Consider the following 26242-nt stretch of genomic DNA (forward strand, 5'->3'; position numbering starts at 1 on the left):
ATAAGGTGAGTTCCTGAAAACTGCCATCATTGCCATGAAAGTGATATGCACAGGGACACGAGAGCTCAGAGGAGGGCCCCCATTCCTGCTAGGAATGGAGGAAATCCCAGAAGCTTTTCCAGATGAAGTGATTTCAAATATGGGCCCTGAAGTTCAGTAGAGGTGACTAGGTCAATCGTTAAAAGGTAGGTAGATGTGTGTGTTGGCTCAGATGGAGAACAATGCTTCTGGTAAAGGGAACAGCATGTGGTCAGGCTGTCAGTGGTGATCAGAATATGATTTGGATATGCAGATTGGAGGGGAATTAGTACAAGTTCTGTGTGGCCGGATGGTAAAGTTTAAAGGGAAGAGTAGGAAGAGTGGAGGAAATGAGGCTGAAAAGGGAAGAGGGGCCAGGTCATGCAGGGAACTGAACACCATGCTAAGAGGTTTGAATTTTGACTCTCTGAGTAAGTGGGATCCATTTAAGTAGGAGTGAGACTTAGTCTCATTTCCATTATAGAGAGCTCACACTGACTGCAACAGGGAGCATCAATTAGAAGAACCAGAGTGGGAGGCAGGGGATGCATTTAGGAGGCTGCTGCAATCATCCAGGTAGTCATGACAGTAGCGTCAATCAGTGCAGTAGGAGTGTGGGGAGAGAAATGAACAAATTCAAGATAATTTTTTTTTTTAAATTTCAAGACAAATTTCTAAATCCCCAGGGCTTGGTGATTTATTGAAAGTGGGAGGAGCAAAAGAAAGGGTGGAACAAAGGACTATGGCTGGATTACTGCCCTGGCCAAAGTGGCTGGGTGTGAGAAGGAGCACGAGAATGAGGAAGAAAGGTCTGAGGGGAAGGATCATGTTGACATGTTAATACGAGCCGCCCGTGGGGTGGAAATGTCCAGGAGGAAGTTGATGCTGGATGCGTACGTCTGAAGATTGAAGGAGAGAAAACCTTCCTAGAATCCTCTTTACTTACCAGAAAAGACCCCAACGCTGACAACAGTTTGTAATCTCATGATCAATGGCTGAAAGAATTAGAGCTTGACCCCAGTTGTAGACTGGTTGTTTCAGCTTGTCATACGGCTCAGGGCACTCGGCTAAGCTTCAGTGTCCCTGTGAGCACTGGGACAGCTGAGAAGATCTTTGTCCTTTAAAACCACAGCAAATAAGGCAGTCCTCTAACCTCTTTGATGGGAGTCCAGCACTCCCTCCTTGGTATATTTTTACTGAGTGCTTTCTATGTTGCAGGCATCGAGGATACAGGATTGGGAAGAAGGTTGCTGCCCTTGAGTATCTCCAGGGCCACTGGGGCAGACACATCAGCGTAGGATTAAGATACCACGTTACAGGCAGAAGAAACTGGGGGTCAGTGTTCAGCGGGTCCAGGTGTTCTTCGACTTCGGCGTGGTAAATACCACTGTGGAGTTGGTGCAGAGAATTGTGGGATGGTTTTCGTTTTTCATTTTGGTGAATGACGTGCAAAGCTCACTACTGCAGAGACACTGAGACTTCAACTCGGCTTCGAAATCTTCACAGTTTTCAATTTTATCACAATTTTGACTCCCCCTAGTTATTGGGAAGGGTGCTCCCTGGGTCAGCTCACTTGATGCTGTGTTAATGGTGATGAGCAAAGTAAAAGGAAGAATTGAGTGTGTTTAGAACACAGACAGACTGCCCTGTTCTACCTGGTACCGGGAGAATAGCGAAGGCTTCCCAGGGGAAGAAATGGCACTTGCGTGGGTCCTTAAAAATGAATTCTGCACTTTAGGAGGCCAAGGCAGGAGAGTCACTTGAGTCCAGGAGTTTGAGACTACCCTAGATAACAGCGAGACCGTGTCTTTACAAAACATTAAAAAAATAGTTTGATCTGGTGGCATGTGCCTGTGGTCCCAGCTTCTCTGGAGGCTGAGGTGAGAGGATTGCATGAGCCCAACAAGTCAGGGCTACAGTGAGCCATGATCACGCCACTGCACTCACCCTGGGTATCAGAGCGAGGCTCTGTTTCAGAAAAGAAAAATGGCCAGGAGACGGTGGCTCAAGCCTGTAATCGCAGGACTTTGGGAGGGTGAGGCAGGTGGATCACTTGAGGTCAGGAGCTCAAGACCAGCCCGGCCAACATGATGAAACGTCATGTCTACTAAAAATACAAAATTAACTGGACGTGGTGTTGGGCTTGTAATACCAGCTACTTGGGAGGCTGAGGCAGGAGAGTCTCTTGAACCCAGAAGGTGGAGGTTGCAGTGAGCTGAGATCGCGCCACTGCACTCCAGCCTGGGTGACAGAGTAAGACTCCATCTCAAAAAAAAAAAAAAAGAATTGGACTTCATTTGTGTCAGCATCCATGGTTTTTGCAAATGCCAAGGAGTGAAGAGAAGTTGAGAGTAGGTGGTATGTAGGAGAGTGGGGAGAATTCTCAGAGCGGACAGCTTTGCATGTTGTTCTGCAGAGGCATTCCCCAGAGGGGAGTGGTGGAGGCTGTAGGGAAGAGGTCACACGTGCAGTGTCCCCAGGTTCCAGGCAGATAACATCAGTGAGAGAACTAGGTGGGGTGACCAACTGTCCTGCTACCTAGGACTGAGGGGTTTCCCAGGAAACGTCCCCCAGCCGACCAAGATGAGTTGGTCACCTTGGAATGAGGCCAGGCCTTGCCTGCCTAGAAAGGGCCTGCTCTCTCCATGGGCAGCTCCTTGGAAAGGCTGGGATTGCTGGATCTTCCAAATGTCCAAGAGAAACTGAATATCCAAAATTTAATGCAAGTTCTTCTGGTTTTTAAATGTTGACAGCAAATTCAAATGTTTTAGAAACATGATGCTGGCCAAACCAAACATTTCTGTGGGCTGCGTGAGGCCTGCAGTCTGTCCTTTTGAAGATCTCTGGCTACAGTGATGAAAGTGAAGCCTCGCATGTCCCACCCTGTTCCTGCCCTGAGGCTCCTTAAAGCCACATCCAGACGATTTTCATTATGCAGAGTGATTTCAGTGATCAGTCATTTGGTTTTTAATTTGATGTTCCTAACCAGATTTGGATGCTGTGCACAGAATGTGATGGACAAAGCGGCAATGGATAGTGGTAATGGGGACATGCATTCCATTTGTTTTGAAAGATAAAATAATTGCTGAACGGCTTGTTCTGCCCCAAATCTGGAAACCTATTTGGTCAGAAAAATAAGAATGTATTTTTCGAATATCAGCCTTAAGGTTCATGTATCTCGGGCACCTGGACAACCCTCTGGCAAAATCAGGCTGGGAGAGAACAATCCCTTTGTGGGAAACTTGGAGGTTCAGGGAACTGCTGTTTGAAGGTGGTGGAGGGTGATAAAGTCAACTCGACACGGTGATCGCATGCCTGGGTTGTAATGTGACTGTGGGGAAACCCCCTAACCCCTGTGGTCCGAGGTTTCCCCATCTGTGTGGCAGGGAGGCTGGCTTGCAGGATCGTTCCCAAGAAGCATCCACCCCGTCAGCTCTCTAACTCTGAGCTTTAACTTTGATGAGACTTTTGCTGGGATTTCTCTGGCCCTGCCAGGGCGACACAGTCAGGGGAGATTTTGAGGAACAAATCAGTCTAAACAACTTTGACATCTTTTTTTTCTAGGTGGAATTAGTAGATATGGGGCTTTAATAAGTTGATCTGATGTCTGGGCTCCACCAGGCCAGCTCTCTGAATGGCATTTTTCACTGTGTCACTTGACTTTTCTTTGAGTGTGGCTCAGAATATAGATACGGGAGCTGGGTGCAGGAAGAAACCTTCAAAGGCAGGGGTTTTGCAGTCAGGGAACTATACGCTCCAAGAGATGGGGGGTAGGGCATGTCGGGGAGGACCTGTATTCATGCCAAGCCGCAGTGTCACCTTTATTAATGATGACAGGGAGAGGGAGTCTGGGGACTGCAGAGGATGGTCATTGGCAGGTGTTACTACTTTTCCAAAGGACAGGGAAGTGGGACAAACAGGACTTTTAAGAGGTGAGAGGTGAACAGAGGGAGATAAAGGCAAAAAAAAAAAAAAAAGAAAAAAGAAAAAAAATTGAGTATGATGTCATCTGGAAAATGGCAAACAGATGAATCCATGAAGTGTCATTCCCAGAGCAGGGAGGAAGCTTCCAGAGAGGGAGCCAGCCTGCCGGGGAGCTGAGGCCTGAAAGGAAGCACAGGCTGGGTTGGCTTTGCAGTGCCCTAGCCAGGGGTCAGCCACAGCTGGCACGTGAGCCCAGGCGTGGACTTCCACTTTCTTCTGGCCCTTTCTGCCCAGAGCCCCCTTTTGTTTTTTCATGAAAGACATCAGATGGAATGCTCTATCTAGAAGGCTCTTTACAAGAGCTCGTTTATGTGAACCATTGGAGTCAGCTTTTTAAACAGTTATCTCTGAGTTCAGCTTCGTAGGATTTTTCTCCTCATGGGGATCAGCTTCATAAAAGCCAGAGCATGATGATTCTGCCAGTTTTTGCTGTGAGCAGATGAAATAGTACTCCCTTTATGAAAATGAAGTGCAATGACTTCGGGTAGCTTTGTTTCCAGGCATTCACGGCCGTCCTCATCGTGATCCGTTTCCGTGTGCTGTCCTCTTGTGGCCAGCCTGGTTGGTCACTGCTGCTTCCACTGGGTTTTCCCAGCCCAGGTTTTCCCAGCTTCCCTCACTGGGACCAATGCAGGTGTTCACAGCTTTGCACATTGGGCCCAGGCCATGGGTTCATAGCCATCTTCATCAGAGAAATCCAAGGTGTTCACAACTGTCCTTTCCGGGTGCAGCTGAAGTCGCCCTCACTTGGACCCAGCCCGGGTGTTAATAGTCGTCCTCAGTGGCGTTAGCCCAGTTGTTCACAGCATCTTTCTCGGGGTGGGTTTAGGTGTCGAGAGCCATTCGTCTTGGGCCCAGCCAGCTGTTCATAGGCATCCTCATGGGGGCAGGCTCAGTCGCTCACAGTGGCTCTCACTGAAACCAGGGCAGGTGTTTTTGGCTGTCTTTACTGGGCCTAGACTAGACATTCATAGCTGTGCTCATGCGACCAGCCACAGTGTTTACAGCTGTCTACATGGCAATCGTCCCTGGTGCCACAGCTGTCCTTACTGGCTTAGCCCAAGTGTTCTCAGCTGTTCTCTTTGGACCCAGGCGAGGTGTTCACAGCTGTCCTCGCTGGCCCTGCCCAGGTTTTCATGGCAACTCTCACTGGGCCCAGCTCAGGAGTTCACAGCTATTTACTTAGGGCCGAGCCCAAACACTCCCAAGTTGTCCTCGTAGAGCCCAGCCAAGGCGTTCACAGCGGTCCTCCTCGGTATCTAGCCCAGGTGTTAGTACTTGTCCTCACTGGGCCCAGGCTACGTGTTCACAGTCATCCCCATCCAGGTCAGCCCAGGTGTTCACAGCCTCCCTCGTTTGTGTGAGCTCAGCTCTTTATAGCAACAGTTTTTTATAGCTATCAGTATCAAGGCAAGCCCAGGAGTTCACGCTTCCTCTCAATGACATGAAGCCCAGGGTAAGAACCATTTTCATTGGCCTGAGGCCACCTGTTCATCGCCATCTTCATTATGTCCAGCCCAGGGTTTCCCAGCTGTCTTCATCCAGGCCTGAACCGGTGTTCACAGTGGTCCTCATCTAAACCAGCCACGGAGTTCTCTGTCCTTCACATGACAGCCAGCCCAGATGTTCACAGCCGTCCTGATCGGGCCAGCTAGTTTGTTCACATATGTGCTAATTGGTTCCAGCCACCCTCATAGAGGCCATCCCAGGTAATGACAGCCATCCATACTGGGCCCAGCCCTGGTGTTCATTGCTTTCCTCACAGGACTTCTCCCAGTTGGTTCCAGCAGTTTCCATGGTCCCAGGCCAGGGCTTCCCAGATGTCCCCCATGGGGACAGCCCATCCGTTCACCATCGTCTTAATTAGGCGCGGTGCAGATGTTCACAGCTGTCCTCATTCGGCTCAGCCAAAATGAACAGAACTGTCCTCCTGAGCACACACCAGATGTTTCTAGCTGTCCACGTTGGGGTCAGCCCAGGTGTTGATAGCCATGTGTTCTGGGCCCATCCCAGTTATTCCAGGCTGTCCCCTTGTGAAGGGGTGGCCTGCCCCTCCACACCTGTGGGTGTTTCTCGTTAGGTGGAACGAGAGACTTGAGAAAAGAAATAAGACACAGAGACAAAGTATAGAGAAAGAAAAGCGGGGCCCAGGGGACCGGCGCTCAGCTTACAGAGGACCCACGCCGGCACCGGCCTCTGAGTTCCCTTAGTATTTATAGATAATTATCTTTACCATCTTAAAGATAAGGGAGTGGCAGGACAATAGGATCATTTTTAGGGAGGAAATTAGCAGTAAGACATAAGAACAAGGATCTCTGTGACATGAATAAGTTTAAAGGAAAATCCTGTGCCTTGAGATAAACCTTTTAGCAACATTGTTTCATCCTATCACATGGGGATAAACCTTGGACAATACCTAGCTTTTCTAGGAACAAAGTCACACCCTGCACGCCCAAAATCCATTAAACCACAGCACATGTCTCTTGCAAGGACAAGGTTGGGGGTAGGGTCACAGATTAACAGCATCTCAAATACAGAACAAAATGGAGTCTCTTATGTCTACTTCTTTCTATATAGACACAGTAACAGGCTGATCTCTCTTTCTTTTCCCCACACCCTTGGGCCCAGCCCAGGTGTTCACAGCCATCCTCATTGGTCCGGGCACAGGTGTTCACAGCTATCCTCCTTCGCCCCAGGCCAGATATTCACATTCAATCTCACTGGGCCCAGCCCAGGTCTGCAATGCTTTAATTACTGGGAGTAGCTCGTGCTTTCACACCCTTCCTCACTGGTGCCTACTAAATTTGTCAAAGCTGTCATTGGCCGCTGCCAGGGGTTCCTTCAGAACCTCATCCCCCAGGAGCTTGCTACAAGTGCCAGAAATCTGGCCACTGGGCCAAGGAATGCCCGCAGCCCGGGATTCCTCCTAAGCCGTGTCCCATCTGTGCGGGACCCCACTGGAAATCGGACTGTCCAACTTGCCCGGCACCCCCTCCCAGAGCCCCTGGACTCTGGCCCAAGGCTCTCTGACTGACTCCTTCCCACACCTTCTCCGCTTAGTGGCTGAAGACTGATGCTGCCCCATCGCCTTGGAAGCCTCCTGGACCATCACAGACGCTTTGGATAACTCTTACAGTGGAGGGTAAGTCCGTCCCCTTCTTAATCAATACGGAGGCTAGCCACTCCATATTACCTTCTTTTCAAGGACCTGTTTCCTTTGCCTCCCTAACTGTTGTGGGTATTGACGGCCAGGCTTCTAAACCCCTTAAAACTCCCCAACTCTGGTGCCAACTTGGACAATACTCTTTTAAGCACTCCTTTTTAGTTATCCCACCTGCCCAGCTCCCTTATTAGGTCGAGGCATTTTAACTAAATTATCTGCTTCCCTGACTATTCCTGGGCTACAGCCACACCTCATTGCTGCCTTTTCCCCCAGTTCAAAGCCTTCTTCGCATCCTCCCCTTGTATCTCCCCACCTTAACCCACAGGTATGGGACACCTCTACTCCCTCCTTGGTGACCAATCATGCACCCCTTACTATCTCATTAAAACCGAATTACCCTTAGCCCGCTGGATGCCAATATCCCATCCCACAACACGCTTTAAAAGGATTAAAGCTTGTTATCACTTGCCTGTTACAGCATGGCCTTCTAAAACCTATAAACTCTCCTTACAATTCTCCCATTTTACCTGTCTAAAAACCAGGCAAGTCTTACAGGTTAGTTAAGGATCTGCGCCTTTTCAACCAAATTGTTTTGCTCATCCACCCTGTAGTGCCCAACTCGTACACTCTTTCGTCCTCAGTACCTTCCTCCACAACTCACTATTCAGTTCTTGATCTTAAAGATGCTTTTTCACTATCCCCCTGCACCCCTTGTCCCAGCCTCTCTGCTTTCACCCCAGACTGACCCTGACACCCATCAGTCCCAGCAGCTTACCTGGGCTGTGCTGCTGCAAGGCTTCAGGGACAGCCCTCATTACTTCAGCCTCCAAGCTCTTTCCCATGATTTACTTTCTTTCCACCCCTCTGCTTCTCACCTTATTCAATATATTGATGACTTTGTAGTCAAAGACTTTGTACTTTGTAGCTCCTCCTTTGAATCTTCTCAACAAGACACCCTCCTGCTCCTTCAACATTTATTCTCCAAGGGATATTGGAGCCCTCCAAAGCTCAAATTTCTTCTCCATCCATCACCTACCTTGGCATAATTCTACATAAAAACACCGTGCTCTCCCTGCCGATCATGTCTGACCAATCTCTTAAACCCCAACACCCTTTTTCTACAAAACAACTCCCTTTCTTCCTAGGCATGGTTGGATACTTTCGCCTTTGGATACCTGGTTTTGCTGTCCTAACAAAACCATTATATAGACTCACAAAAGGAAACCTAGCTGGCCCCATTGATCCTAAATCCTTTCCTCACTCCTCTTTCCATTTCTTTTTTTTTTTTTTTTTTTTTTTGAGACGGAGTCTCGCTCTGTTGCCCAGGCTGGAGTGCAGTGGCGCGATCTCGGCTCACTGCAAGCTCCGCCTCCCGGGTTCACGCCATTCTCCTGCCTCAGCCTCCCGAGTAGCTGGGACTACAGGCGCCCACAACCGCGCCCGGCTAATTTTTTGTATTCTTAGTAGAGACGGGGTTTCACCGTGGTCTCGATCTCCTGACCTTGTGATCCACCCGCCTCAGCCTCCCAAAGTGCTGGGATTACAGGCGTGAGCCACCGCGCCTGGCCCCTTTCCATTTCTTAAAAACAGCCCTAGAAGCTGCCCCCACACTAGCTCTCCCTAACTCATCCCAACCCGTTTCCATCACACACAGCCGAAGCTGCAGGGCTGTGTGGTCAGAATTGTTACACAAGAGCCGGGACTGTGCCCTGTAGCCTTTCTGTCCAAACAACTTGACCTTGCTGTTTTAGGCTGGCCCCCACATTATTCCTGATACCACACCTGACCTCCTTGACTGTATCTGTCTGATCCACCTGGCATTCACTCTGTTTCCCCATGTTTCCTTCTTTCCTGTTCCTCACCCTGATCACAATTGGTTTATTGATGGCAGTTCCACCAGGCCTAATCGCCACTCACCAGCAAAGGCAGGCTATGCTACAGTATCTTCCACATCTATCATTGAGGCCACTGCTCTGCCCCCTCCACTACCTCTCAGCAAGCTGAACTCATTGCCTTAACTGGAGCCCTCACTCTTGAAAAAGGACTACGTGTCAATATTTATACTGACTACGCCTTCCATATCCTGCACCACCCTGCTGTTATATAGGCAGAAAGAAGTTTCCTTACTATACAAGAGTCCTTCATCATTAATGCCTCTTTAATAAAAACTCTTTTCAAGGCCGCTTCATTTCCAAGGAAAGCTCGAGTCATTCATTGCAAAGGCCATCAAAAGGCATCAGATCCCATCACTCAGGACAACGCTTATGCTGATAAGATAGCTATCCCGGCCCGCGGGATAGTCGAAGCAGGCCCTGGAGGAGGGGGTGGGAATTTGGGGAACAAGAGATACGAGAAATGGAGACAAGACAGTGCTCTGATCAAGTCTCTTTTAATGGCGGTAATGCAGTGCCTTATATACACTTGGAGGGAAAGGGGTTGGGCCAAGGCGAAAATGATCTCATAGTGGAGGCGTGGCCAGATAGGTATTGGTTTCTCTGGTCGAACGTCATGTTGCACCTGCGCTGTCAGGTAGTAATTTTCGCGGGCGCGGGAAAAATGGGTGAAGAAGAAGCAGGAAGAGCGCCATCTTTTATGAGGTATTAATACAGGTAGAAAAGGCAAAGATAGGGAGAAGGCGTGGGGTGGAAATGAATAGAGCTCAGGCGTTCCCAATCGTCAGCTATCATTCGCTATGGCCGGGGCGTGCAGCTCCGGACAGGTCCCCCTTTTAATTATTTTATGATGAGAAAACGACCCCTCGGGAACTGCGCCTGTCTTAGGTTGGGTCAACTCATCCCCACCTTCTAGGCCCGTCATGGGATAAGGCAGCAGCAAGGGCGGCCCTCCTGTCTTAGGCTCCGATGGAGATAGTGTCCTCTTACCCGTCATTGACTGTCCAGTTCAGCACACAGGGGAGGTGGTCTTATTAAGGCAAATAAGACTCACCATTTTCAGTCATCTCAAGGCGATGATAATGGACCTGTATAGGTTTGGCCTGGAAGGCCTCGATTTGTTGTCTGACGAATGCCATAAGCTTATTAAAGATTATAGGCCCGAGAGTGAGAAAGAGTAGAAGAGTAAGTAAAGGACCAAGAAATGGCAGGAGATAGGGGAGAAGTCCATCGAGTCCAGTCCACAAGGGATTAGCAACCAGACCTTTTCTGCGCTCTTCTAGTTCTTCCTGTAAAGTCTTTATCTTATCTCTGACGATTCCAGATTTGTTGGCGTAAAAACAGCACTTTTCATTTCCATGACTGGTCTGGCATTAGGTAAGCTGTCTTGCCCGAGCAAGTCACCTGGGTGATTCTGTCTGACGGAGGTTCAGATACCTGTCCCCCTTTGCAATCACAAGGCTGGCCGTATTGTTTTCGTAATAATTCTCTTGCCTTACGAGGGTCACCAAAACCTGCATAGACTGTCACTATGTTATATAGAGCGATTATTCTCCAAAGGAATTTCATGTTAGGCTTCATTTTCTGAAAAACAAGAAGGAAAGAACTTCTCGGGGAGATTTATCTTCCCTGGACTGACAATGGTTATGATTTATTTGTCTTACCAATCTTTCAGGCAGCCATCTGGCTGCATCATTTTTTTGTGAGAAGATGCATACTGAGCCTCTTCCCCAAATTAAAACTGGATCGGGGCCATGCCATGAATTATCAAGTGGATCTTTCCATTTTACCATTGCAAACTGTTTTTGAGATTCAGGATGCCAGAAACGATTGGCAGCCGATTTTCCATGACTGTCCAAATTTTAAAAATTAAGGATAAACAGGGCATGATTGAGAATGTTTCTAGGGGTACCCTTCACGGGGTACCAGCTCCCCCCTTTTAATTTTGTGATAACAGTTTTTAAAGATAGATGAGCTCTTTCTACTATACCTTGTCCTTGGGGATTGTAGGGAATGCCTGTGGTATGTTTAATTTGTAGGGTATTACAGAATTGTAAAAAGGTTTTGGCTATATAACCAGGGCCACTGTCTGTTTTGATTTGTTTGGGTATTCCTAAAATAGAAAAGCAATGCAATAAATGAGCTATGACATGTTTGGTGGCCTCTCCTGTTTGGAGAGTTGCACTGATGAATCCACTATAGGTGTCTATGCATACATGGATATATTTTAGCTGACCGAATTCTAAGTGGTGAGTAACGTCCATTTGCCAAATTTCGTTGGGGATGAGTCCTCGGGGGTTAACTCCTAGATAGGGAACAGGCAAATACGTTATGCAGTTGGCGCATTGTTTAACTATTTGTCGAGCTTGTTCTCTGGTAAGTTTAAACATGAGTCTTAAGGTTTGGGCGTTTAAATGATGCAAGGCATGTGCTTTTTGTGCTTGTTGTAAATTGTCTGTAGTGACTGTGGCTATGATTTTTGTTGCCGCGTCAGCTGTTGCGTTACCTTGTGTTAAAGGTCCCGGTAATCCTGAATGTGCTCTAATATGCCCAAGAAAAAAGGGAGTAGTCCTTTTTCGAATAAGTTGTTGACATTGTAAAAATAGGTCAGCTGTGTCTGAAATATGTTTAATTTGAGGCACGGTCTCTAAGAGGGGTATCGAATGAGCCAGGTAGGTGCTGTCTGTGTAAATGTTAAGTGGCTGACAAGGAAAAGCTGATAGTGCTGCAATTATAGCTTGCAATTCAACCAGCTGAGCTGATGTATAAGTGGTCTGGAATTTAACGACTACATTATTATAAGTGTAAGCGGCAAGTCCTGTGGAAGATCCATCAGTGAAAATTAGTAATGCGTCATTGAGAGGTTCTTTGCTGGTAATATGGGGAAACACAAACGCATGAAGTTTACAAAATTGAATGAGTTTGTTAGGTGCGTAATGGTTGTCAATTGAGCCAGTGTAAGAAGCGCAAGCAATTGGCCAGGCTTCCGTATTTTGTAATAGCCAATGAATGTGTGATTGAGTGTAGGGCTGTATAATGGTAGAGGGTTCTATTCCAAAGTATTTTCTACTGTTTTCTCTTCCCAAGATAATTAGATCAGCTATGGCATCATAATAAGGCAACAAAACCTTTTTAGGGGAGGAGGGCAGGTGTACCCACATAATGGGATTGTTCTGCCAAAATAGGCCAGTAGGGGTTATTGTTGTGTTAAAAATAAGGAATATTAATGGCTGAGAATAATCAATACTGGTAACAAATTGTGTTGCAATGGCATGTTCTACCTGTTGGAGTGCCATTAATGCTTCTTTAGTAATGGACCTGGGAGATTTTGGATTAGAGTCTCCTTTTAATATATCGAAAAGAGGTTTTAACTCTCCTGTAGTGAGTTTTAAGTACGGCCGAAGCCAATTTATGTCTCCCAGTAATTTTTGGAAATCATTTAAAGTTTTTAAATGATCACGACGTATAACGGCCTTTTGATTAATAATTTTGGGTCCATTAATTTGAAAACCAAGATAGGTGTATGGATCTTGTAATTGTACCTTTTCTGGGGCTATTTGTAGTCCAGCTGCTGCTAACTCTTGTTTGAGTTGAGCAAAGCACTGTAAGACTTGTTCGCCAATTTCTCCTGCTATTAAAATATCATCCATATAATGTATAATATACATTTGTGCCCACGTTTTTCTGACTGGCTCTATAGCGGCAGCTACATATTTTTGACACAAGGTAGGACTATTAGCCATACCCTGAGGTAAGACTTTCCATTGATAGCGTTTCATTGGTTGTTTAAAATTTGTAGATGGAAGACTAAAGGCAAATCTTTTTTGGTCAGCAGGATGAAGGGGAATTGTAAAAAAGCAATCTTTAAGGTCAATAATGATTTTAAAATATTTTTGAGGAATCGCAACCGGTGAAGGTAATCCTGGTTGTAAGGCACCCATAAGGATCATAGTGATATTTACTGCTCTTAAATCTTGTAAGCGCAAAGCATGCCTACAAGACCAAAAACCTCATCACCTGGGTACATGGTAGATAAGTAAATAATGGTCTGCACCCCAGACGCAGCAAATCAGAAACTTGGAGGGCAGAGCTCTGCAAGCTGTGATTGAACAAGCCTCCCAAGTGAGTTTCATGCACACTGAAGGCTGAAACTCAATGAGAACCATTGTTTTAACCAATTAAAATACAATCTTCAGGTGGTTCATATACACTGCCAAAATTGAGAAAGCTTGAGAATCACTGAATAGTAATAATTATTTTCAGATGGTACGCGACAAATTTACAAAAACTGCAAACATGCAAGACCCGCCCAGCCATCCGCACATCCACTGGGATCCACTCCCACGATTACCCTCGAGGGAAATGAGACCCTCCCCCGTATCTTGCGGAGGCTTTGCAAGGTTAGAACGGGAGCTCACCTTTAAAATATGCTCTGTCCGAGCGACCGCAGCCACGACCCGCGGATCGACCTCCTTCCTATCTATTAAATCTCTAATGAGGTTCCAATAAGAGAAAACGGTCACAGGAATTTTTTCTGGCCCAAAAGTATTATAATAGTCCTGAAGACAATCCCCTACTCTACGCCATATTTTGATATCAATAGTTCCTTCCTGTGGGAACCAAGGGCAAGTATCTTTTACAAAATCAAAAAATTTAAACAAGTCATTACCTTTAACCTTTACTCCTCGTATCTTTAAAGCCTCTTTTAATTGTCCTACATATATTTGATGTTGGCTTAATTCTTGTCCCATTTCGGATGCCTCACTTACCTTCGATCCTGACGCGGCAGGTTCCCGCGGTGATCAGTTTAATTCCTTTTGTCTTTGTTAGCGGTCGACCATCCTTTGGCGTCCTCTTCCTCACAGAGTCCCTCGTTTCCAGGTCGCTGTTCGGGCGCCATGCTACCCGGCCCGCGGGATAGTCGAAGCAGGCCCTGGAGGAGGGGGTGGGAATTTGGGGAACAAGAGATACGAGAAATGGAGACAAGACAGTGCTCTGATCAAGTCTCTTTTAATGGCGGTAATGCAGTGCCTTATATACACTTGGAGGGAAAGGGGTTGGGCCAAGGCGAAAATGATCTCATAGTGGAGGCGTGGCCAGATAGGTATTGGTTTCTCTGGTCGAACGTCATGTTGCACCTGCGCTGTCAGGTAGTAATTTTCGCGGGCGCGGGAAAAATGGGTGAAGAAGAAGCAGGAAGAGCGCCATCTTTTATGAGGTATTAATACAGGTAGAAAAGGCAAAGATAGGGAGAAGGCGTGGGGTGGAAATGAATAGAGCTCAGGCGTTCCCAATCGTCAGCTATCATTCGCTATGGCCGGGGCGTGCAGCTCCGGACAGATAGCAAAAACAGCAGCAAGCTTTCCAACTTCTGTCCCTCAGGGCAGTTTTTCTCCTTCTCACTTGGCCACTCCCACCTACTCCCTCACTGAAACTCCACCTATCTCTTCCTGCACAAGGCAAATAGTTCTTGGACCAAAGAAAATATCTTCTTCCAGTCTCACAAGCCCATTCTATCGTCATTTCATAACCTCTTCCATGTAGGTTACAAGCCGCTGGACTACCTCTTAGAACCTCTCATTTCCTTTCCATCGTGGAAATCTGTCCTCAAGGAAATAACTTCTCAGTGTTCCATCTGCTATTCTTCTACTTCTCAAGAATTACTCAGGCCCCCTCCCTTCCCTACACATCAAGCTCGGGGATTTGTCCCTGCCCAGTACTGGCAAATTGACTTTACTCACATGCCTCCAGTCAGGAAGCTAAAATACCTCTTGGTGTGGGTAGACACTTTCACTGAATGGGTAGAGGCCTTTCCCACAGGGTCTGAGAAGGCCACCGCGGTCATTTCTTCCCTTCTGTCAGACATAATTCCTCAGTTTGGCCGTCCCACCTCTATACAGTGCAGTAACAGACTGTCCTTTATTAGTCAAATCACCCAAGCAGTTTCTCAGGCTCTTGGTATTTAGTGGCTCCTGGTTTTACCTCAATCTGCCACCCTTAAGTCTCTCTTGAAGTGGATAGATCTTCAGTGGTAAGGTACCCTCCAATACTTTCACCCTGATGAAGTCCTATTCTTTACTTTTATACTTACTCTTATTCTGGTTCCCGTTCCTCTGCCACCCTCTACCTTTCCCCAGCCATCTCCACCACACTATCAAACTTACTCTTTCCTAGGCGTTTCTAGTCCTTCTTTAACAAAAAAATGCTGGCTTTTCATTTCTCTTTCCTCCAAAATTGCTGAGGCCTCGACTCACTGCTGAAAAAAGAGGGCTCCGTATGTTTTTAAATGAAGAGTGTTGTTTTTATCTAAATCATTCTGGCCTGTTACATGACAACATAAAACTCAAGGATAGAGCCCAAAAACTCACCAGTCAAGCAAACAATAACGTTGAACCCCCTTGGACACTCTCTAATTGGATGTCCTGCGTACTCCCAATTCTTAGTCCTTTGATACCTATATTTCTCCTCCTCTTACTTTATTCGGAACTTGTGTCTTTCATTTAGTTTCTCAGTTCATACAAAACCGCATCCAGGCCATCACCAGTAATTCTATACGACAAATGCTCCTTCTAACAACCCCACAATATTGCCCCTTACCCCAAAATCTTTCTTCAGTTGAATCTCTCGCACTGTAGGTTCCTGTGCTACCCCTAATCCTGCTCGAAGCAGCCCTGAGAAACATCGCACATTATCTCTCCATACCACCCCCCAAAATTTTCGCTGCCCCAACACTTTACCGCTATTTTGTTTTATTTTTCTTATTAATATGAGAAGACAGGAATGTCAGTCCTCTGAGCCCAAGCTAAGCTATCATATCCCCTGTGACCTGCACGTATACATCCAGATGGCCTGAAGCAACTGAAGATCCACAAAAGAAGTGAAAATAGCCTTAACTGATGACATTTCACTGTTGTGATTTATTTCTGCCCCACCTAACTGATCAATGTACTTTGCAATTTCTGCCACCTTTAAGAAGGTTCTTTATGATCTTCCCCACCCTTAAGAAGGTTCTTTGTAATTCTCCCCACACTTGAGAATGAACTTTGTGGGATCCACCCCCTGCCCCCAAAACATTGCTTTTAACTCCACTGCCTGTCCCAAAACCTATAAGAACTAATGATAATCCCACCACCCTTTGCTGACTCCTTTTTTCGGACTCAGCCCGCCTGCACCCAGGTGAAATAAACAGCCTTGTTGTACACACACACACACACACACACACACACACACACACACACCTGTCATTGGCCAGACCCCATTGTACACAGTCATCCCCATTGAGCACAGCACAGGTGTTCACAACTATCCTCATCGGACTGAGCCCAGTTGTTTGTTGCAATCATTACTTGGGGAAGTCCAGGTTTTCTCATATGTCCTAATTGGGGACCAGCCCAGAAGTTAATAACTCTTTTCATCTGGGCCAGCCCGCCCAGGTATTCACAGCTATCCTTGTCCTGATCAGTCCATCTGTTCAAAGCTGCCTCCTGGGCCCAGCCTAGCAGCAGTTTTCAGTGGGCCCAGGCCATGTGTTCATAGCCGTCCTCTTCTGAGAACACCCAAGTTTTCATAGACATCCTCATTGTGTCCAGCTGACGTTGTTCCCGGGGTGGGGGGGGGTGCTCAGCCCAGGTGTTAATCATCCTCAGTGGGATTAGCCCAGTTATTCCCATTGATCTTCACTGGGATGAGTCCAGATGTCTGTCAAGAGTCATCCATATTGGGGTCGTTGAGGTGTGTGTTCATAGCCATCCTCCCAGCACAGGTCCATGACTTCCCCTTGTTAGAGGTGAATGTGATCCTGGGCATCATTTCTTTGGGGGAAAAATTGGCCTCTCTGGGGCTCCTGCTGCTGGCTCTCCTAGGCTGCCAGTAGCACATCGCACTTCTCCTGTGTAGAGGGGGCAAGGGCACCCTCTTCACACTTTCCCCATGAAGCTGAAAGTAGCCAAATTCTCCCTTAGAAGAAGTTTACTGCTTCTTTGAGTAAACATAGAAATAGATCCTTCCAGTCTCAAAGAAAGTTACATTTGTTTCACTGGAGTTGGTTTCTCCACCCAGGTCGAGTGGAGTGTGGAGTGGCCCACACCCATGTCAACCAGTGGCTCTGAATTGTTGATGGGCAACACCACTAAGGTGCTCACGGTCACTCTGTGTCCTCCTAGTTCCTGCTGAGGATCCCCTGGAAGGCCTCGCCAGTGAGCTCAGATGAGGATGCCCATGGCATTTGAAGGTCAGGCCACCTGGTTTTATCTGAGAGAAAGTTATTTTCTTATTAAGATATGATCATATGTATCATAGGTGACTTGTATGGTGTCGTTGGTGGGGGAAATGCTGAATGAGCGTCTGTTCCCCACTGAGGCTTGACTTAAGGCAGCAGGAGAAAATGACAGCATCAGCCACACACTGAGTGGCCGTGAGCTTTTCCCTTAGCAGCTTGATTCTCCCCTTGGGGCAAAATCACTTAACTGCCAAGCAACATGTCCTTGAGAGGAAACATCCTCCAGGAAAAACTTTAGCATGAGTCGGTTCGTTCTATTCTTCTGTGTTCCTTTGAACACGATTTCCCATCTGGTTTTCTAATGTCACCAAGTGAAGAAAAGACGTGTGCACACAGGACACAGGATGGTCTGAAGCTCACAGTGTCTTTCTTTCTGTAAATGCAGGCCGACAAACGCACCAAAGAAAAAGGTGTGTGTTCTGGAAGCACTGATTTCTAAGGAGAGATCTTTAGTGTTGCCAAAGGTAGCACCTCCTAGCCTGCTTTTGCTGGAGAGCCACTTCAGTTTGAGCTTCCTGACAGAAATGAGGTTTGGACAGTTCGGTGTAAAAAACACTGAGTCCAATAAAGAACTGTGACCATCCACTGGAGTCTAGGGAGGCAGGATTGTCAAGTAGATGGAATAGTGTGGTGTGCATCGGGGTGGGGAGGAGTGATTGGGAATGTCTTGGGAGTGCATGTGCATTTCCCCAGAAAGCATGTTTCCCCGTGCAGAGCACAACCCAGGGAGCACTTTTCTTAAAAAATTGCATCACCACTGCACACTTCACATAATTAACCCATTGATCCTCCACCACAGCTGTCTCTGAAGGTAAATTTTACATCCACACTGCTCAGAGGTGGTACAGAGATGAGTTTCCCAGGCGCTCGATCTCCTAAATGGAAGAGGTGAATGTGAACTCAGGAATGGATGGAGGATTGATGCAATGGGCTACTGTTGTGCACTCACCAGCCAGCCCTGGTGTAACTCGTCATGCCAGGGAATTCCGGCATCTGTCTGTGTGTGGAAGGATGAGAGCCTAGACAGGCCCCAAACACTGTCGGTGTAGGGAGGTCTCAAAGGTTCCCTAACCCAGGGTAGGAATAGTTACATTTTCCACTGGACTTTGGTGTGATCATTAATGTGAAACACACATAGAGAGCTCACAGGCTGTCAGCAGCAGTGGTGGGGTCATTTCTCAGTTCGTGGTCAAAAGCAGAGAATAATCAGGGACCTGCTCTATTGTGTTTAATAACAGGATCATCACAAGCCTCAGAAATGCTCCAGTTGGCCAGGTGGGTGGCTCACGCCTGTAATACTAGTATTTTGGGAGGCTGAGGCAAGAGGATGGCTTGAGTCCAGGAGGTGGAGATCAGCCTAGGCAACATGGTGAGACCCCGTATCTATTTAAAAAAAAAAAAAAATTAGCTGTATGTGGTGGTGCACCTATAGTCCCAGCTACCTCGGAGGCTGAGTGGGGAGGATCACTAGAGCCCAGAAGGCACAGGTTCCAATGAGCAGAGATCATGTTACTACAGTCCAGCTTGGGTGACAGAGACCATCTATCAAAAAAATAATAAAGAGGAAAAATAAATGCTTTAGTTGAGGAGTAAACACAGTGAAGACCCAGCACCGAATATGGTTTCAAGGAACAACTTGGGTGTTAGCCTACCACCCATCTCCCCTGCACGGCTGGGTTGGGGAGGGTCCGCACCCTCACCTGCTGCCGCCATGATGGACTGTCCCAGTGTCAAAGCCCCGGTGAGTGTGAGCAGCAACGGACTCCCGACCCACACACACACATTGCATTGAGAAGGCTGAGTGCCAGGACAGATAGCACTTGCTAAGTAGGAATTATCTTTAAATGAGAAGATAACTTCGTATTTTCAAAGCTTTGTTTTATTATCTTTAAAACAAAATATTAGTGAATATATAGAATATTTTGGCTAGAATGAAATGTTCTCTTAAACAACAGTTTCTTTTTACCAAGTATAAAATATTCTGGAATGACAGATACACACAGAAGGTGAATTCTAGGAAGGAAATGACCTTGGAAGGACGCAGGAAGGGAGGGCAAGTGAGCTTGGGTCCGATTAGGAGGCAGGAGCCCTGAGAGGCTGCAGGGACGCCCAGCCTGCCCTGGGTGCTGTGCCCTGTTCAAGATGTGCTGTTTTACCTGATGAGGCGGCCTGGGGCTAGAAAGCTGTTTTTCCTGCTCCTCCCTGCACCTGCTGATGGTCACACTTTGTCTTCCTAGATTCCACCGAGGACCCCATGGAGGAACACCTCAGGGAGAAGAAAAAGGAGGCCCCATGGAAACTGAAGGTCAAACCCCTGCATTTGTCTGAGGAATACAGTTGCTTTCCTAGCTTTATCTTTCTGAATGAGCCTATGAGATGAGAATCTGACCGTATGTATTATAGACGACTTACACTGTGTCCTTGGTCGGGTGAATTCTGAGTAAGAGCCTGTTCCCCAGTGAGGCTTGCTTTTGAATAGCAGGATAAAATGACAGCGTCAGCCACGCACTGCGTGGAGTGAGCTTTTTCCTTAGCAGCTTGATTCTCTCCTTGGAACAAAATTACTTAATTGCCAAGCCACATGGACTTGGAGGAAACATAATTCAAGGAAATTGTGTCTGTAGCGTGAGGCGGTTTGTCCTGTTCTTTTGTGTTCCTTAGACTTTAACACAGTTTTTCATCTGGTTTTCTAATGTCACCAAGTGAAGAAAAGACCTGCGCACACAGGACACAGCACAGCCTGATGCTCACAGCAATATGTTTTCTGTTATTACAGGAAGTTTCAGGAGTCAAGGAGAACGGTGTATGTGGGGCAGTCCCTCCCGTGTGGACGAAGAATCCAGGTGATGAGGAATGTGCCGCTGTGTCGCTGGCTTTCCTGCACACAGGCAGCCGGAGTGGAGCTTCCTGTTGTGATGAGGACCCGGGCTGTGGCGGGAGAAGTGGTTGCTCCAGGTAAGGAGAGACGGGCACATTCTGCAGTCCCTGGGAGCCGCCGTGTTCTCTCTACGTGGGGTGGCGCTGTGTGCATGGGGCTGGTGTGTGTTGGCCAGAATCCTATTTAACTGGAGGGAGCCTCACAGCTCCTGGCCAGGGCAGCTGCTTCACACTGGTTGCAGCAGAGGTGGGAGAGGATCCAGTTCCAGTGTAGGATGAGCTAAGCAAAGGGAGGGGCTGCCCCAGAGGCCAGTTGTTCCTTGCAAATCTCCCTTGTGACCCATAAGATGTCACTTTGCTTGTTTCTCTGAGATAGGCTTGGACTCATCAGTGCCAAAGTCTGTGACCTGCCACCCATGGGTGGAGGGATCCTGGCCATGGCTGGTCACTGTGAGGGTAGGGGTCGTGTCCTCCTTGTTCCTTCTCATCCCAGAGCTCAGCCCCGGGCAGCCCATCTTGGGGCCCCAGTGATGTTCTGATGCACACAGCCGAGTGCTGAGATAGACCACAAGTGTGAAAAGGCTTCCTGCTCACCCTCCGCAGTCTGCTGAGCCCCACACATTTCCAGGTTCCTGCGTGGATTCTGATTCAGGGTCAGGGAGAAGTGCCTGGGCTCCCCTCTCTGTCTGCTGTTATGGTCCTCTCTGCTCCTGGATCGTGAAATTAAGGATTAAAATAGTAAATATTGTGTGTAGCTCACCATATTTTAAAGTCCATTAAAATAACTGCAGTAGGAGCATAGGTATTTTTAGGAAAGTTAGATGACGTAGTAACATTTTTACAAAAAAGAGGATATTTACCAGGCCTCTTTCTGTGAGGAGACCCTGTCCCGGAGTGATGTCCTGCATTTGTGTGCTGCCTGTGTGAACACACTGCGTACTTCACAGTGATGAGGGTGGCTTAGCCAGAGACCCAAGGCTGTGTCTCCCAGGGCTCTCCTGATGGTCTCCTCTGCCTCCTTCACCACCAGGGAGGGTGGCCCAGCAGCAGCTCGGTTTGTGCTCTCACCCACCTCCTCCACACATGCCAGCCCTGTTCCTCAGCACCCAAGGCTGCCAGAGGTCCTTCAGCAGCTCCCATGGCTGACAGTGACTCTGTTTCCTAGCGACAGTGGCCAGTGAGATGTTTCCAGAAATGACCCTAGCTCTTTGCCAGGTAAAGTCTTCTTTCTTTGTCTAAGATGGGAATTTTATTTCTCTTGGCTTCTTTCCATTTTATTTGCATTATGATACGCAAATCTCACCATGGAAATTATAGATGAATTGCAGAATTTCTTGGTGAGCAAATATAAGAGTCCATTACCAACTAAGCCCTGATTCAAGATGGCACCCGCAGGTGACAGCTTCAGGGACGGACTGCGTGGCAGAGAGCATTTTCCTCATGAGAAATGCTGGCTTTTAAAAAGAATGTAGAATTTGCAACCAAAAGATGTTGGTCTAGATAGAAGCAGCTGGACCCCACAGTGTGGCATGTGTTCGTTTGAACATTCTACGGTGACCTGCCACGGAGGTCGTCTTAAGATGGAGCCCTTGTCTACGGCCGTAGCACCCTGAGTGCACCCGCTGTCATCTCATGGTGAAGGTCCTGCCTCCGTCCCAGCTGCCACTCTGTGAACTGCCGTTTCACACTGTGCAGAGCCAAGAGACCAGTGATCACGACGGGAGGCGACCTTTGCTGCTGTTCTCAAGGTGTGCTCATTTCCCTCTTCTCACTGCAGTTTCTTCAGATCAGCCACTTGTACTTAAAATGTCTCCCTGATTTTTTTTTATTTCCCCAACTCTAGTTTGTCTATAGATGTTCAAATTTTAGAGTTTTACGACTCAATTTGTGTTCTTGATTTTTCTATCAAGATTTTTGCCTTAAACATTTTCCTCTATTTAGGAAAATGTCCTGTTTCCCATGCCAAGTTTATGCAGGCTTTTCGCTAGAATAGATCCAGAAGGAACACAGCAACACTGCCTTCACCAGATCCGGAGAATCTTGATACCAAGTGCGGTATGAGACAGCCCATGAGAGGGAGATTACAGGCCAGTCTTCTGAATAGAGACATCCAAAGCTGAAACCAAATATTAGAGCAGGCTGAATGCAGAGACTGCTACAAACAATGATGAGTTATTTCATGATTTGAAACAATATTGCCTCGTTTAAAAGTTTTGGGGATTGTTTTAAAGAAAAATTTAAAAGATAAATACAACTGAATGAATGTAAACAGTTATAAAACAGAAAAAGTTATGGGGTGGTAAAAGGCTTATGAAACAAATGTTTTATAACCTCATAATTTCTAATCCCAATCAAAACTGGGATAGATTTGTTTATAAGGTCTTATTAAAATTAGCTACAATTTTAAACATATGCTAATATCAAACTAGAATTTTGGTTGAAAAGTAAGCTGTTCTTAAGATACAAATTTGTTCTCAATGAGAATACAAGAGGTAACAATTTTTCATTCTGAAATCTATTTCTTCTTAAAACTTCTCAGACTGATGCCTCAGAAGTTCGACCTTTACTGTGTTCTTTACATGTAATTTACAGGTCACACATCATTGTCTTCTATTTCTTTTTTCTGGGAAAAGTTGCATCTTTATACTTGGCTGGGATGAGAACTCTCCTTTTCTTTCTTTTTTTTTTTTCTGTTTGTTTGTTTTTTGAGACGGGGTCTCCCCCTGTCGCCCGGGCTGGAGTGCAGTGGCACAATCTCGGCTCACTGCAACCTCCGCCTTCAAATTTTCATCAGCTCTGTCACCTTCCCATAGGTTCTAATTCTGTCACTGTAACACCAACACGCTTGCCTTCAAGGTCTAAAAAGCTGACATTGGTCTGAGCTGTCACATGGTTTTGTGCTCTTGGCTTTTGGTCTATCTGGGTTGTCTCCTGCAAGCAGGCGGAGGCACTCGCTTTCCTGCTCACGGTCCTCCTTTCTCTTTTTCCTCTCCTCTCTCTGGCCAGAAGCTTCACCAGGTTTACCTTGGCCCATTTCACAAGTGAGGGAACTGAGGCATCCATGGTCACTGAACTCTGGTGCTGAGGGAAAGGACGCAGGAGCTCCCCAGCCTGGGTCCTCTGGTTTGCTCCAGCCCCTTCTCTGGGCCAGTGGTGAGGGTCCAGGGGTGGGGCTGAGGAGGGCTCCCAGACGAGGGAGGTGGCCCCAAGCCTGCCCATTCACAGGTAAAGCATCTGCCTCAGGCTCCAGTGCCCTGGGGACAGCCTGGCCCAGATACAGGAGTGACACGTGGAACTGTGCTCAGAGGCTGAAATAGGAGCCCCGGGGTCTCAGCTGCTTTCTCAGGTAGGACCCTTGCTTTAGCTGATGTCAAGGAGTGTGGTGGGTCTGGGGACCAGACGAGGCATGGCCACATCAGAGGAGGCCTGAGGGAGGGGTGGGAAGACATCTGTGCCAGGGGTGGTACAGGTGTGTGGCGAGGAAGTCAGGCTATGGCCCTTGCAGCCCGCGTTTGCCTGCCTGGAGATCTGGCATCTGATGGAAGCTGCTGTGCTGGGGACAGGGTGGAGGGTGCAGGGTGGAGGCTGGGCGGCAGGGGGCAAGGGGTCAACTATGTTTCCTTGTCCAGAACAGGGCTCCTTCCCACGTCCCAGCTCACCCTGGGAGAAGGAACAGGGGCAGAGTGGAGCACAGCCCAGCCCTCACCTTGACGCTTCTCTCCATCCTTTTGGAGTGGAGGGGGCTGCGTGTCTATTGTGACAGCTCCTTCCAGGGGGTGCCGGGAGACCATTTCCTGGTGCTAGAGCTGTGCCCCCAGCCCCCACCCTGGTTGTGCCCTCTGTCCACCCCACCTCCCGCCTCTCCACAGCTTTTTCCTTGTGAGCGACTTAGGAGAATCTACGGCAGCACCTGTGGGCAGCCCAGGAGCACTCCTGGGGTAGCCTCAGCTCCTGCCGGTCTGTGCTCACCCTGGGGAGACAGCAGCAGAGACCTCACAAGCTGTCACCTGGCAGGGAGAGGCAGCAGTCAGGGCCCTGTGCGGTGACTTCTTCCACACGCCTGTGTGGTGAGGTGCAGGAGATTGAGAGCTGGCTACCGGACAAGGAGCATAACGTGGCCACAGGGGACTACAGCAATGGGGCTGTCTCTCCCTGACCATCTGTGCCTGGGCCTGCCAGTGCCATCTTCTGTGCTCTGTGGGGTGGGGTCTTTGGCCCCTGGGAGGCCGTGGGTCAGTGTGACTCAGAAAGGTCAAGCTCACAGGTCCCCTGGGGTGTCTCACCCAGGCACTGTGCCCCTGGGGGCTGGGAGGGCTGAGAAAGTCCCAGGCCTCCCAGAGCCCACCTGGCTCCCCCACCAGAGTGGCAGCCTGGCCCAGGCTTGGGGCTGAAGGAGGTGATGCTGTGCCCCCTGAGGCGGGCTCCACCTCCCCCAGGAGACCTTGGAGGACAGGCCCTCTCCTGACCGAGGCTCCAGGACACTTGGCAGTGCCTGAAGTCCCGCCTTTCCTCCCCACTTTGGTCTTACCTCCCTATGGCGAGGCCCAGGCACATGGATGACTCTGAGCAGACCTGGACCTCCACGGAGCCCTAGCCTCATAGGTGTATGATCTTGGGGGCCTCAGGGACCCCGTTCTCCCCTTCCCCAGAGCCTGGAGGCTGTGAATCCTGTGGATCCCTGAGCTGTCCTCTCTGAGACCCCAGGCGAGGAGGGAATGCGTGAGAGCGGGCAGCAAGGTCTGTGTTCCCGCAGCTCCTCTGTGCTTGGCTTCTGCGTCCTAGAGAGCCGGCGGCAGGGAGATGGCACAGGCAGGACCTTGAGGGCGGCAGTTCAGGTGGCAGCACAAAGTACAGCGGCCCAGGCACCACCTCAGAAAGGTCACCTGTGCCCCTGGACAGGTGTGCGCCCACCTGGCGGGATGGTGGATGCATGCTTTTCTCCCTCATACTGGGGATACCCGGAAGGCCTGGGGCCAGCTCAGGGAGATGTCTGTGGCGTGCAGGACTAGGTCCCAGGGCCCTGGAGCTGCCTCTCAGATTCAGCTGCTGGCTGTGGCACTTCCATTCCTGGCTCTGGGCTCTTCTATGCCCTGGGCTGCTGACGTCTGTGCCCTGTAGAAGCCCAGGGTTCCAGGGAAGTGGCTGAGGGTCAATGTGGTCCTGGGCAGGAGGCAGGACAAGGGCCATCCAGGTTGCTTCCAGTTCCCTCCTGTGCCTCTGTGACTCCAGGAAATTCTCTCCCTTGTGTTTCAGAAAGAGAAAAAGAAACCATGTTATTTCCTAGAATTTAATGAATGAGCTGGGAGATGCTGGGGCAGGTGAGCACACCAGGTGCCAGGACCCAAGGGTGAGTGAGCTGGGGGTGCAGCAGGACCTGGGGTGGGCGTCCAGTGGAGGGAGAGGGCTCACTGGGTTTCTTGCCACTAAAACCAGTACAGACTCAGCAGCCAGGGGCTGGTCCTGGGAGGGCTGGGGGCTTCCTGGTCTGCTCTCCTTCCTGCTGCTCCACTATTGCCTGTGGGGCATCTGCTGTGCCCAGGGAAGCCTGAGCCCCCTTCCAGTCACTTAGCTGAGGCAGGGCTCTGGGTATGGCCCTCCTCACCTGGGGAAGCAGGGTTCACAGGCACTCAGAGACATGGGCATGATGCTCTGCCATCGTGAGGGGTCAGCCTGGCTGTGTGACCCAGCACCAGTGGGCAGCCCACAGGTGATCTCTGCAGGAGACTCCTGGCAGGTCACAAACAGGACGCCCCACAGAGCCTTGGAACATCGTGACTGAGGAAGGGCTCACATCATGTTTACTCCCCAGCCTCCCCACCACCTGCATCTGCAAGGGTAGGTGAGACCGAACTGGGTGGCAGAAACGCTCCCAGTCTCAGGGGCTTAGCGCTGTCCACTGTGTCCTGCTTGACACAATGGCACAGCCTGGCATGTCTTCCAGGCCCTGGGGTTGGTGGCCACACCTTCCAGCTCGTGTGACCAGCCATTTGCGCAGAAGGGCACAGAATTTGAGGAGGCTGAGGCTTGAGG

General features: G+C 48.7%; 2 protein-coding genes and 1 long non-coding RNA gene across 15 annotated transcripts in view; 2 read left to right on the forward strand and 1 right to left on the reverse strand.

Moving 5' to 3' along the window:
- The window catches only part of LOC144329483 (uncharacterized), a 74769-nt gene extending 52321 nt beyond the window's left edge, over positions 1–22448 (forward strand). The window contains exons 3-6 of the mRNA XM_077937570.1: positions 19573–19640; positions 20112–20290; positions 21243–21427; positions 21608–22448. Coding sequence (XP_077793696.1) covers positions 19590–19640; positions 20112–20290; positions 21243–21393 — 381 coding nt within the window. The 5' untranslated portion in view covers positions 19573–19589 and the 3' untranslated portion in view covers positions 21394–21427; positions 21608–22448. The remainder of the gene's footprint in view (positions 1–19572; positions 19641–20111; positions 20291–21242; positions 21428–21607) is intronic.
- Positions 9539–14149, reverse strand: LOC144329621 (uncharacterized). The gene is made up of 2 exons (XR_013395086.1): positions 13827–14149; positions 9539–10641 (listed from the first exon to the last, which is right to left on the reverse strand). It is a non-coding gene; the product is annotated as an uncharacterized LOC144329621 (long non-coding RNA).
- The window catches only part of LOC106995771 (protein FAM153B), a 39858-nt gene continuing 35439 nt past the window's right edge, over positions 21824–26242 (forward strand). For 4 of the 13 annotated variants that reach the window (XM_077937561.1, XM_077937563.1, XM_077937565.1 and 1 more), the window contains exons 1-4: positions 21832–21960; positions 23219–23558; positions 24838–24949; positions 25466–25559. Coding sequence is in view for 5 of the 13 variants with exons in the window: in XM_077937556.1 (XP_077793682.1) it covers positions 25507–25559 (53 nt within the window). In the remaining 8 variants the exon portion in view is untranslated. Of the gene's footprint in view, positions 21961–23218; positions 23559–24837; positions 25112–25465; positions 25560–25595; positions 26048–26242 lie in introns of those variants that run through there. The other 9 variants (XM_077937558.1, XM_077937562.1, XM_077937568.1 and 6 more) reach the window with 9 other exon arrangements.

This window comes from Macaca mulatta, chromosome 6 (genome assembly GCF_049350105.2).
Source record: "Macaca mulatta isolate MMU2019108-1 chromosome 6, T2T-MMU8v2.0, whole genome shotgun sequence".
NCBI lineage: Eukaryota > Metazoa > Chordata > Mammalia > Primates > Cercopithecidae > Macaca > Macaca mulatta.